At 37.2% G+C, this 14,701-nt stretch overlaps 1 protein-coding gene across 1 annotated transcript; it reads left to right on the forward strand.

Moving 5' to 3' along the window:
* Nucleotides 1-8,192: 8,192 nt before the first annotated feature.
* On the forward strand, nt 8,193-14,354 carry LOC134662691 (solute carrier family 22 member 1-like). Its single transcript, XM_063518964.1, has 4 exons — nt 8,193-9,231; nt 11,551-11,887; nt 12,561-12,968; nt 13,601-14,354. Exons 1-4 carry the CDS (start codon nt 8,193-8,195, stop codon nt 14,352-14,354), a joined length of 2,538 nt encoding a protein of 845 aa, XP_063375034.1.
* Nucleotides 14,355-14,701: the final 347 nt, after the last annotated feature.

The following is a 14,701-nucleotide window of genomic DNA, read 5'->3' on the forward strand; positions in this document are numbered from 1 at the left end:
TGATGTCCTGCCTAAACAAGGACCTTGGAGTGAGGATTAGTGTTCTTCATAATGGCGTTAAGCGTCAAACACTGTTGAAATTCTGAACAAGTTTTTCGGGTGTGCAAAACCCGCTAACTATATGGCCACACACTAAAGGTTGCGTAATGAAAAAAGTAGGACCATTCCGAACGTTCCGCGGCGACCACTTTTGCTGCCGTACAACCGTGCTTACACCAACTGTTTTGGTTAAGCCTTCGTGTCCCTAGCTGGTTGTCGCGTAGGTTTATCTTTGTATGTGAAATGAATATGAAAATGAATTCATTCTTCAATATGGGCACATTAAAATGCACTATTAAGCTACACCTGTCCTATATAGTATACTACTTTAGATTTAGATTTTTTAGATTTAGATATTTATTCTCATAATATGAAATTACATTATAAATTATGCTAAACTAATCTACATGAATTTATATTATGATTGTCATTAATATTAACATGATATTATTTATTAGATACAAATTAAAAATGTCTTAAAAATAATCAATCTTCTGTCAACAATTTTATCAATTCATGTCAAAACAAAATACGGGAATAACTAAGTACGAGTATCTCTTAATGATCGCCATGTTCTAAATACAATCAATACTAGGTATACATTACGTTGAATATCAATAAATGAGAACATGTCAAATTTACACGATTCAATTTACGATTTCAAATGTCAAAGTCATATACTCATTTACTGAATAAAGTGGATTATCCAATAAAAGGACCCTCAGTTGACGTTCAAATATTTCGTTACATGTTTCCATTCGTAATTCAGCGGGTAGACGCTCGTAGTATGTCGGGCCGATTACTCTTTGGCTTCACGCTCAAGATTCCGCTTTTCGAACCATTCGCTATGCTCGTGGTTCAATTTTGGAATATTTCGCTTGCTCGGGTATCGATATTAGTACGAGCAGTAAAACAACAACTTTGCCCCCTTGTAAATCAAATAAGTTTTATTTTATCCTGACCGGGTTTTATTAGTTAATTTTATATTTCCATTGTTAGTGTGCCATCTTGGCTAAAATTAAAAACTAACTTGACATTGTCAGTTCGCGCCAATAGGTAAACAGGGGGCTTCTGAGCCCGTACCATGAGTCACTGACAGTGTCAAAACGGACATATACGCTATCGAGAACGTAATTTACTTACTATACATCTTGCTCGCACTAATATGCGAGTACGAGCGTGATGCATTGATAGTAAATTACGTTCTCGATGACGTTTATGTCAGTGCCAAACTGGTGGTAGCCACACTGTTCATGCAAGCTCCCTATAAATGCTATTACGCGAAGTAAAAACAGTTGACGGCACTCAACACAACTTATCAAAGCGGAGCCAAGCCCGCAATACCAATATTTACGTTACCGTAAAATGGGGTGAGTAGGGTTCGCGGGGAGAGTTGGGTTATGAATGGGGAGAGAAGGGATGAAAGGGGGATGAGATGGGAGTTTAAGGCTACTGCTACAAAAATAATGTATTACAATTTAAAATGGAGCTATAGTAATACTCATAATAAAAAAAATCGATCCAACAATCTTCCAAAATCACCTTTGTATGAAATTCCATCTCACCCCAATTACGAGGGACTACGGGGTGAGGTGGGATTTCCTGTTTATCGTCAAAGTTATGAAATGGAACTACCCAAAATAAAATAAAAACTAAAATACAAACGTCCGGAACACTTATACCTAGAGTCAGACCGAGAAAAGTCTGCAGCGATTTTGATAGCCCACGCAGTGAAAGTGTCATTTTAAACGTCATACTTCTATGAATTTATGACGTGTAAATAACACTTGCACTGCGGGGGCTATCAAAATCGCTGCAGACTTTTCTTGGTCTAACTGTACTTATACACCATTCAGTTTGCATATGTAAAAATAAAATGTTATCGAGATTTGAATGTCAGGTTTGCCCCTACTCACCCCATTTTACGGTAGTTCACATTTAACCCACTGAAGCTCCACTTGTTTTCACTTTAAACTGCGCGCAAAACTTCAGAGCGCAATCGAAGTTCAACTTTCACAAAGTCTTGTGTATTTTTAGTGTTTTATTGGTCTTGGTTTTATTAAAACTCGTGCACTTCACCAAAACAAAAGGCTTTGCGGGCTATATACAGTACAGGGTCATTTTTGGACCGCTAGCCATATTGTGTGAGGTGATTAGGTAGGCTATACTGAACAACTTTTTCTGTCGTACCAACTCCGAAATCACAAAAATGTTTTTGGCCGTTTCATGTGCATGTTCGAGTGCATGTCGACGTTTTCTATGGGAAGGCAAACATTTTTTTGGGATTTCGGGGTTGGTCCCATAGAAAAAGTTGTCCAGTATGACCTACCTAATCACCTCGCACAATATGGCTAATGGTCCAAAAATGACCCTGTATATACCTACATACCACATTTATGTGGAACTATAATGGTAGAGCCTGTGCGGAAAGAGAAGAGTCGTGGAATGTATGGGGCCCAATACATTCCACGACTCTTCTCTTTCCGAACGGACTCTATGTATAAAGAAATTATTTTTATGTATAGCTATCTCTATATTAAGTAAGCCATGGCACTGAATTTGTTGTTGTAACTTGATAGCATTAAGTAATATTGGTATCGTTATTAACAAATATCGTTATTGGATACAAACCCACAAATGCCATAACCACCAAAATCAAATATCGTAACTGTAACCGCGCAAATCTTCGATCAACACGGGCTTCCGACACGTCGGAAGGGATAGGCCCAAGCGATATCTTGACATTCAAATCATTCTGCCATTTTTCGCGGGGGGGAACGTGCACACAGTCGCACTTCTCACACACTTACATACAAAATCCAATCTGTAATGACGACACAAATACATAGAAAATGACACACGTCAAAGACAAATCTTGCAAACCTCGATGTCTTTTTGTGTACGGACGAGTCACAAGCGTGACAACACGCACACTAACACATTTACGTCGAAGAATTTTATTGTATTCTGAGAGATGAGAAGTCGGATTTGTCGCTCGACCGATCCGCAATTTGTACTGGGAGAGCAAAATCGATAAATCCAGCAATTACATGAGACTAAAATATAATAATTGTGTTTAAATGTAATTAAACGTATGACATGTAAAAAAATATAACATGTGAAATGTAACACCTTCTTTTTGTAAATTTGATGTCCTCGACCTCTTTTTACAACAAATAACCGAGCAATTAGGCATTTTTTCTGCTGCTGTGTTCACTCGCGCGTCTGGACTCGGTCTAGTTAAAAATCCGTGCGCAACTAGTTTTATTACCCGCGCTAGATCAGTTGATCTTGTACCTAGGCAGAGGGGAAATAGAGCGAATGCCGCATCCCTTCCGTGTTGATCGAAGGCGCAAATAGCCGTCACTAAAAAAAACAACGGGTTGCACTCCGGGAGTGCCGATAGAAGTGAAAACTCACCTCACTATGTTACCGACGCCCGGTAACACGATACATACGTTTAGCGGAAGTATTCTATTTATTTATTATAATAATATATTATTATCATTCTAAAATAAGATCACACTTTTTCATTGACATATTTATTTACATACTGCCATGACAACGTCAAATTATTTGAACATAGGTAAAGAGTGTGTAAAAAGGTATGTACCTATAGGTTTGAAAAGGAGTCCGCAACATAAATGTCAAATAACATTGAGTTTTTCTTTATTGATTTAAATGCCGTCTAAATTATAAGTGGCCACCTTACGGGGCTTACGGTCACGTGATCGCCTTACGCTGTCTCGAGTTTATAATTTTTTCCCCACCTCAAAAAGTGCCTGGCGCCGCTAAAGAAGTTTTCACTTCAATAATATCAAGCTAACACATTTATAAATGTAATTATAATTAGCAGGGTGGTTCAAAAAACCTTTTTTTTCCGACGGGGCACCTCATTATTTTGTTACACTTATTATGCTGATTAATATGCATTATACACTAAGTTTTGTGACTTTATCTCAAGGGGGTCAACAACTTTGAAATATTTTAACGTTGTATGAAATCCAAAAAAAATAAGTACCTATTTATTTTTTTGATTTTTATTTAAGAAGGTATCTGTTTTCACACTATTTGTACATTTGATTTATGTTATGAGTTTGGAAGTAGAAAAACATTTTTATATAATTTTTTTATAAATTTTCAAAAGTTAGATTTTCGAATTTCATTTTAAAAATTCATAAAAAATAGAAATATAAATGTTATTTTACTTAATAACTGATACCTAAATCATATTTCCAAATAATGTGAAAACAACAACTAATTTACTAAAAATCCAAAAAATAATAAGTGGATTTTTTTTTGGATTTCATACAGCGTTGAAATATTTCAAAGTGGTTGAGCACCCCCTTGTAATTAAGATAAAGTCACAAAACATGGCGTATTTTATCAACATAATAAGAGTATACAAAATAAGGGGGTGCCGCTTCTTCTAGCTAGAGTTTGAATTATTTTCACACAAACGTGAACCACCCTAATAACTAGTACCTACAAATCGATACAAAACAAAGCTCTCAATACACGTAAAATACATTTCAGCATAATAACCATTGTTCTTCAGCCTATTGTAAATTATATGAAATTAACGGCTTCTACCTTTTAATACAGCTATTATGAGTGGTAATAAATTTAGCACAGCGCGATGCAGACAAGGAATTAAAGAAACTAGATGTTAGCACCCTCTCTGGATGTGAACTACTGCCGTATTCGAACATCAAGATATTCACAAGAGACGACACGTACTAGATCCATTCTAGATACGTTATAGTTTAGATTTCAACTAGTTCTCTTTTGCAGCGCAATTCGAGGAACCAATGTGACTTTTACGTTAGATAGAGTTAGATATCTATTAGATGTGAATGGATCTCAAAGCCATATCTTGTGGAAATCGTTCAAGAGTATCTCCAGAATCGCGCAAATGTCAAATTTGACAGGTTAGATCTTAAACATATCGTTATCGTATATTGGCGATGTCTAAAAGATATCTAACAGATGCCTATTTCAAATCCGAATCGGGCCCTTGACAGACTGATCAACGTCAGCCGGCGCGCCGCGGCGGTTTACTATGAAACTTTCCATACAATAAAATTTAGCGAAAACAGTTTGGTGCAACTGCAACCGACCCTAAGTAGGCAACATTTACTGCACTCTTATGCAGACTATACCTAAAAGTTATGTGGAATCGATTTTGTCAACCTAAGTATACTACACACATAATTATCATAAATACACATCTTCACCTTTAATTTACTGCACCACATAAATAACTTTGTAATCGCATACAGGATTTGTATAGGATTACAATCTTAATTTTGCGTGCGGGGAAGTGACATACGTAACTTTCTAGATCGTCGGCAAGGTTAAATAACCCGACTAAATTTAATGTTCGAAAACGCGAACGAAGTCGTGGGCAACGGTTAGTCCAGAGTCCGGAGTAGTCCAGTCCAATTGCGCAAATTGCGAGGTTTTTTCTCTGTCACTCTAATTACGCCTTCATTGGAGTAAAGGGGAAAGATTCCCGCAATTTGCGAAATTCGGTTTTCGCGGTAGCCCCTCGGGTTATTAACTGACACTTCCATCATCAACAGATCTTCGGCCTCAGAATGCAACCGAATCCATTCGCCTCTCGGCATATTCGCTCCCATGCCAGTGCCAGTGAGGCCAAGTCGAAGTTACATTCCAATATCAAAATGATGTCATTTTGTTATCATTCACGCGTCCATGTCGCTCGTGCTTATTCGTACACGTATTTGCGTGAATGAGACGCACAGGCGAATGATAACAAAATGAGATCATTTTGACGTCAAAATATAAGTTCGAATTGCCCTCAGCGCCATTGTAAATTATTATGTGAAAATTGTAAAACTGTGATCGGCCGCAATGTAATTAATTTCACGGTGTGGCGGGTTCGTGCGATTGAAATGTGACATTTATTATCGGTCTACGAAATTGGTTGGCCTTTTGTTAATAAAAAATAATTTCAGCTGACCCCTTTCAAGCCCCAAGGTAGGAGGCCTAAGTGTGACCGACCGACCGACGATGTCGGTCTTCATCTCCCGATGTCTTCATGACATCATGATGTCTTCATTGTTGAAGTACAATGTCTGTACATCCCCTTTACCTTATTTACTCTATAATATATATAGTCTGTGGCACTTGAGATTGCATCACAATGACAAGCTGTGGAAATTTTTTAGGCTTTATAATAAATCTAAAGATACTGTGTGTGTAAGAAGAAGATTAAATAAAACTATATATAATAAGAAGATGCAGTTTATTTTAAACAATATAATCAACAGTGGTAGCAGAGCGTGGTTCCAACGTAGTTCGGGAAAATATTAAAGTACGCAACGTAAGCCGGCAAAATGGCGTCGTCAGAAACAAGTTTTAATTCAATAAAAATAAAACAATTTGCGGGAGAAGACTTCGCAATATGGAAATTTAGAATATGCAGCATTTTAAGAGCACATGACTGCATAAAAGCAATTGAGACAGCGGGTTTCGCGAGCGTGCCCGAAAACAAGAGTGCAGAGGCGAAAGCACAAACTATCATTATAAATGGCGTCGCCGACAGTCACATTGATTATATACAGGAGGAAGAGACGGCGTACAATATGATGCAAAAACTAGAGAAACAATTTATGAAGAAAGGTACACGCAGTAAACTGTTTTTAAGACGCCAACTTAACGACATAAAATACAAAGAAGGTACGCCATTGTCAGAACATTTTGTGACATTATCGAAAATATTTGGACAATTAAAGGATGCCGGGAGTGCACTGTCAGATGACGAGAAGATAAACTTTATTTTATTATCCATGCCAGACACTTATGAAATTATAGTGACAGCGATCGAGTCGATACCTAACCTCACAGTTGATATAGTCAAGGATAGACTGCTGGGTGAAGAAGAGAAGAGAAATAAGAGTATGCCACGCGCACCTGAGTACAACAAATCAGCTTTTCTATGTTTTAGTTGTGGCAAAGAGGGACATAAGAAATATGAATGTAGAGAAAGACAAAATTATCATAGCGCTCGAGGTGCCCATCAGCTGCAGCACAGCTCATCAAGTGGAAGAGGATATCAAGGACAGACAGGTTACTCAGAACGAGGATCTTCATCAAGTGAACGAGGTTTTTCATCAAGTGGACGAGGTTTTTCATCAAGAGGACGGAGCTTTTCATCAAGAGGACGAGGTTTTACTAACAGAGGACGAGGCTTTTCAAACCGAGGACGAGGATCTTATGGGAACGACTATGGACGTGGACATTCGTATGTGGCGTCAATTGACAGTGAAGTTGAGCATGCTTTTCTTGCGGAGACTGAAACCCAAGGATATGACAAAGAAGATAAGTGTGACTTAATGTGGTATATAGACTCAGGGTGTTCGGACCATTATGTTAATGATAAAAGATATTTCTCAGAATATATTGAACTCAGCCAGCCTAAGCCCATCTCGGTAGCGAAGAAAGGAGTGAATTTAATGGCAATAGGTGTTGGAAACATTCGGGCAAGGGCATTCATAGGTAAGCGGCCAGTTATTTTAAACATAATAAATGTATTCTATGTGCCTGATTTAAAGAATAATTTATTGTCAGTTTCAAAGATTGAAGATTATGGTTACAAAATTGAATTTAATACAGGAAAAGTCAGAATCTACAAACATAATTGTTTGACCATGATAGGCAATCGTGTAGGGTCATTATATACCATTCAAATGGAAACATTAATTGAAAAACAATGTAATTATAGTAATAACTGTGACAAAAATGTGAGACAGCTGTGGCATCGACGGTATGCTCATCTAGGTGTAAAAAATTTGAACTTATTATCATCACAACAAATGGTAAATGGTATGGATGACTTAACTAAATTTAAAAATAATATTCCTGTTTGTGAGCCATGCTTGTTAGGTAAGATGACAAGACAACCTTTTAACAGACCTGGACGTAGAGCGACTAGACCCCTTGAATTAGTACACACTGACGTCTGCGGACCAATTACCCCAATGACTGAAGAAGGATATAAGTATTTTGTGACGTTTATTGACGACTATACTCATTTTGTATGGGTATACCTACTAACCAATAAGAGTGAAGTGTTTGACAAATTTAAACAGTACTATTTCTATGTGACAAACCATTTTAATGCTAACATGTTGAAGTTAAGATCAGATAACGGAGGAGAGTATATTTCTAAAGAATTTCAGAACTTTTGTTACAGTAAGGGGATACAGATGCAGTATACAGTCCCGTATAACCCAGAAATGAACGGAGTTTCGGAACGTATGAACCGGACCTTAATGGAAAAAGCTAAGACTATTTTAATTGACTCACAACTTAGGAAGGAGTTTTGGGGCCATGCAGTATTATTTTCAGCGTACGTCACAAATAGGAGCCCGACTGAAGGGAAACAGAAAACGCCAGCAGAGCTATGGGAAGGTAGGAAACCAAATGTATCTAATATGCGAGTGTTCGGATGTACAGCGTACAATCATGTACCTAAAGAATTAAGACATAAACTGGACAACTCCGGTAAAAAACTGATTTTCATTGGATATTATACCACCGGATATAAACTTTACGATCCTGAAACAAAGAAAATTATATTGGCACGGAACGTGATCTTTGATGAGACAAAACCAGATTGTGACAAATATACAAAATATGTACTGGACAAGACAGAAGAGACAGAGAAGGAAGTGAGTAAAGATGAACAAGAAATTGAAAAGGTAACCGAAGAAGAAAATGAACTTACAAATAATGAGGAAAAGAAAATAGAGAAGATAAAGAACAAAGAAAATGAAGAGAGTAAAAATCAAGATGACAAAAACCAGATGAAGACTGTAACAGAGAAGACAGAAAGCTCAGAAAGAGGGAGAGCAAGGAGAGAAGTAAGAAAACCAGTATGGCAACGGGATTACGAAATGGACCTGGACAAGGATGATTCAGCATTATATGCATTACTAACAGGTTATCAGGATGCTCCTACAAATTATGATGACATTAAAGGAAGAAGAGATGAAAATGAATGGAAAAAGGCAATCAATGAAGAATTAAAGACTTTAAAAGAAAATGAAACATGGAAATTTGTACCTGTACCAAAGAATGAAAAATTACTGGATAGCAGATGGGTCCTTACAAAGAAGAATATAGGAAAAGAAGAAATATGTAAAGCAAGATTAGTTGTGAAAGGTTACCAACAAAAAGAAAAATTAGAAAATATATACTCACCGGTTTTGAAGTTACAAACATTAAGAGTTCTTTTATCAGTTGCAGCTCAGAAAGATTATGAAATACACCAAATGGATGTCAAAGGTGCTTTCTTGTATGGAAGAATTGATGAAGCAGTATACTTAAAACCCCCACAAGGTCTGACAGTTCCTGATGGCCATGTTTTAAAACTACAAAAATCCTTATATGGTTTAAAAAAGAGTCCTAAGTATTGGTATGAGAAATTCACTGAAGTTGTCACTGAATATGGATTTACCCGTTCGCAAAATGACTACTGTCTTTATAGTAAAGGGGAATTATACTTGATTTTGTATGTTGATGACATGTTGATTGTAGGGCCTAGTGTGACTGAAATAGAGAGTGTTAAGAAATTTCTAAATTCAAAATTTCATATGAAAGACTTAGGTAATGAAAAACTCATGTATTTAGGCATTAATATTCAAAGGAAACATGACGGTATTTATCTTAACCAGACAAACTATTTACAGAAAGTAGTTCAATCTTATAATATGGAGAATTGCAGAGGTGTCAATTCACCTATGGACCCTAATTTCAAACTGGACTTTAGACTTGAGTGAAATTGACTTGACATTAGAACACAAGTGTAGATCACTTATTGGCTCTTTAATGTATGCTATGGTAAGCACCAGACCAGACTTAGCAACAGCTGTGTCATATTTGAGTAGATTCCAAACACAACCAACTTTAAAGTTATGGCAAGCCTTAAAGCGTGTATTGAGATATGTTAAACAAACTGTTAACTATAATCTTATATTTTGTAAATGTAAAAATGAAAGCCTAATAGGTTTTGCAGATGCAGACTTTGCACGTGATAGTGACAGAAAATCCACAAGTGGATATTTGTTTCAATTGTTTGGTAATACTGTGACATGGAAGTCAAAGAAGCAAAGTACAGTCGCTTTGAGTACTACGGAGGCCGAACTAGTTGCCTTATGTGAAGCATCTGTTGAAGCCTGTTGGCTAATTAAGCTAATGACAGATTTTAACATTCAAATTAATAATGTTGTTATATTTGAAGATAATCAGAGTACTATAAGAGTTGTTCAAAATCCTGATCAGAAACGCTTGAAACATGTTGATGTGAAATGTAATTTTATAAAAGAAAAGGTTGAAGAAGGCTTAATTACCATTGAATATGTAACTACAACAGATCAGATAGCTGATATACTAACTAAACCTTTATCAGGTGAAAAATTTGTAAAACTGTGTAATTTACTTAATTTGTTCAAATGTTAAAAGGATGTACAAACATTGAGGGAGAGTGTTGAAGTACAATGTCTGTACATCCCCTTTACCTTATTTACTCTATAATATATATAGTCTGTGGCACTTGAGATTGCATCACAATGACAAGCTGTGGAATTTTTTTAGGCTTTATAATAAATCTAAAGATACTGTGTGTGTAAGAAGAAGATTAAATAAAACTATATATAATAAGAAGATGCAGTTTATTTTAAACAATATAATCAACATTCATGATGTCTTTGAGTACATAAAACGCTTCACACACCTGATTTAAATCCTTCAAGACTACGGATCCTATTTTTTTTCCTAGTTAGTGCATTCAGACTCTAAAGGGGCCCACTGATTACCAGTCCGCCGGACGGTATCGGCCTGTCAGTTGTTCGGAGCTGTCAACTTTTTGTTGTAACTGACAGGCCGATATCGTCCGGCGGACTGTTAATCAGTGGGCCCCTTAACTCAACGCGGTTACACATTACGAGTTAGGATTAAGGATTCTAAATTAAGGCCCAGTAGGATCGTGTTCTTCTCTCACTCTCACTGAGCGTAAGTGTGAGCGAGATGGATGTGCGTGCTCGGGGACTTGGATATCATGTTTTTCAATTTTAATTTTCTGCGTGTTTTAATAATAAAAAAAAGTTCTCTCAAGCATAATATTGCTCGTTTTTAGAAATAAATTTCATATTTTTAGTTTTTTAAATTGCATTTTAGACCTATGTTCATGATTTTTTTCTATCGAGCGAAAGAACTCAGGATTAAATTTTGTATAGGGAATCGCCAGGGAATCGCACATTCACGCGCCCACATTTTAACTATGATATGATATGATATGCCCAGACTATGATAGACAAAAACCTATTTTTAAAACCAACAAATAAAACGTATTAAATGTCAAACAGAAAGTCTGTGAACGTCTGTCATACATGCTGCCAAAAACATGCCAAAATTTTATTGGAAATCAGATGGAAATCAGTAAACAAAACATTTATATTGCGATTTTTTTTTGTATCATGGTAGTGATAAATCCAGTAGAGGTATATTGTAAGAAATTTACACGTTACCACGTTTACTTTATAAGTATTTTTTTCGTTACCAAATTGATGTCTGTGTGGCATACCCTTAACATAATTTTTCTGTCGCCACCAATGAAGTATACTTGTAGCGGCGATGAAACGGCAAAAGAAAACGCGTGTCCCTGTAATAATCCAGTCTGGGATCACAGCATGTTCACGAAAACAGTGCAGACGAAATTTGGGATTATATGCGACAAAAAATGGCTCATTAGTTTAAGTGAAAGCATTTCTTTCTTCGGTTTGCTAGTAGGAGCCTTAGTTTTTGGAGTTTTGTCTGACAGGTAACTTGAACTTACAGTACGTATGTAAGATGTTTTAAAGATCCTAATTTACACATTACCTCTCGCGCGTGAGAGGAGGCCTGTGCCCAGCAGTGGGACGTATAAAGGCTGAATTATTAATTTACACATTATTTTCACTTTACTTTCACGCAGTCTTATACGCATATCTATTGTACGTATCGTGCAGCATAATACACGATGTGGCTTTCAGTACTGATCAAACAGAGGCTTACATACAGGCTTACATTACATAGGCATAAAGGACCCAAAAGGCTCGGTGTCATAGTTTCGGAGAAATCGTCGCTTTTGTGTTCTCAGTGAACCAGCATACACTAACCTTATTTTGAACGTAACCATGCCAAGTTTATCTTCCCCCAGACCAACTGTGAGTTTTAGTGTAAGGCCTGAGTGGACGCTCGAAGCGGAGCGTTCGGCACAAGTCATTTGAGCAACGTGCACTAAGGCCGCTCCTATACGTTTGCATTTGTTTAACATGCACGCCGCACGCCCTGCCCCGCTGCACGCCCAACTTGAGCGTCCACTCAGGCCTTACACTTAGATCCTCCTATTCCAAGGAAACGGAGCTTTGTCAACCTTTTGCCAGGTTTACATCCTCCTCAACTCAAAGGAAATGGATTAAAACTAACCATTTAGCGCACACATTGTTTTTTAGATATGGACGCCTAATGATATATGCCGTATGCCAGTTAATTATCAGCTTGGCAGGTTGTTTAGTGACCGTCACACCCACGTTATTGCTTTTCTGCTTTGCGAGATTCTTCGAAGGCGCCGGCACCGGCGGAGCAATCGTCACCGGCTACGTACTGTGCGTGGAGTTCTGTGGAACTGACTACCGCCCGGCCGTATCTACATTCATTCACATGGCCTCCAACTTGGGACTCATCGTTCTGGCTGGCATATCTTACCTCTTAAGGGATTGCGATCAATTCCAGCTAGCGATCTCTGTGCCTGTCATGTTCTGTGCCATCATAAAATTCTTGGTCTTGGAGTCGCCGAAATGGTTAATGGACAAAAACAAGAAAGAGGAGGCGATTAAAGTCATGGAGAAGTTCTGTCGCTTGTGAGTAGATAACGTGATAGATATTTCAAAGTACCTAATGTATTATATGATAACCACCATATTTCATATATGCTCGAATCCATTGCAGTGGCACTTTAATATCAGGGTTTAACTAAACTTCTCTCCTTATTTACGGGCGTGTTACGGGCCCATACAAATGATTGACAGCTTAAGCTAGCCTACTTTACATTTTCTGGTGTCATAACTGTCGAGCTAGAGTTTAATCAAATGTCACCTCAAATTTAATAGGTACTGATGTTATTAAAGAAAAAATATCAGGATCTGGCAGAAATACACAGAATTCTTATTTCACGATAAATACTGCGTTTTTTTCATTCACTGGTACACCTAACCTAGGGGTAACTTTCGCTTAAGTTTTAAGCGCCTAAATATTTATGGTCATTTATTAATAGTTGTCAGTGTTAACCTAATTTCGGGGCGAAATTCGGGGTCTTTGACTAGACTTATATTGCACAAACTTTGCAGTAAGAATGAATAATACACATATCAGTATAACTGTAAGCTACACGCTTGAAGTAGCATACATTTGTAAAACAAAACCCAGCGTGATCTAACTCTAAGCTTTTACATGCTTTTACTTACTTGTGAATAAATTAAACTCATTGTTTCAGCAATAAAACACCCTACGATACGGTCAGAGCTGAGATTGAAACCTACCTTTCATCGCAAAGTGACATAAAAACAGAGAACATTAAATTTTACCACATCTTTAAATATAGAAAACACACTAAGAATTTTTCTGTTATGGCGTATCTATATTTCGTTTGTGGCATGTGCTACTACGGAGTTTCACAGTTCATAGGAAAAATGAGCCCACAAGTTCATACAAATACAGTGATCAATGGGGCCTTACTAATGTTTGGAACCATTATTGGCATGTTTATAGTAAATAGGGTCGGGAGGAGACCATTCCTTAGAACAACAATGTTTCTATCTGGTGTGTTTATGTTAATCGTAATTTGTGTGCCGGTGACTTTCAATCCTTCTTGGGTAAGAACAATGTTTGCCGGTTTATCTAGTTCTTGCTATTATATGTCTTTTATTGTTATTTTTCTTTACGGCGTAGAATTATTTCCTACAAATATACGTAGTTCTACGTTAGGTGTTTTATCACTTGTGTCCAGAATTGGGCAGGTTATAGGTCCTCAAATAAATGCTTTATCGAATACTGCAGCAGCTTGTACATTTGGGATTTCGGCTCTTATTGGAGCTCTTGTAACTTTTTTGTTACCTGAGACAAAAGGAATCGCACTACCTTCTAGCTTAGAAGATAGTAATCATGTTAGATTTCTCGATCGAACTAGCGCTATTTCGACAGCTGACGACACGCAACCACCTAAGTCATCGTCAACAGTCAAAACCTAGCAACACTCGAAATTAACACGTTCCCTGTCCGGGTGCCCCAAATGCATTTGGGGACATAGAATTTTTATTCAGGAGTCCGTGCCTCTAATATGGGTTCACACCTTCAAAGTGGAAGCAAACTTGGACGTGCGACTTTGTCACATCATTTCGTGTGGACAGTGAACGTGTTAATGCGTAAATGTAATGCAAGTAATAATATCAAAACCATGGAAATTAATTAGTTATGTACAATTTACAAAGTCATACGGTTTTCTATTTACATAGGTATACATAGGTAGAGACAGTTAAGATGACTATTTTAGCAGCACTCAGAAAGATCTGACAATAAATATTGTTTCATAACCCTG

The sequence above is a fragment of the Cydia amplana genome, chromosome 3 (genome assembly GCF_948474715.1).
Source record: "Cydia amplana chromosome 3, ilCydAmpl1.1, whole genome shotgun sequence".
In the NCBI taxonomy this organism is placed as follows: domain Eukaryota; kingdom Metazoa; phylum Arthropoda; class Insecta; order Lepidoptera; family Tortricidae; genus Cydia; species Cydia amplana.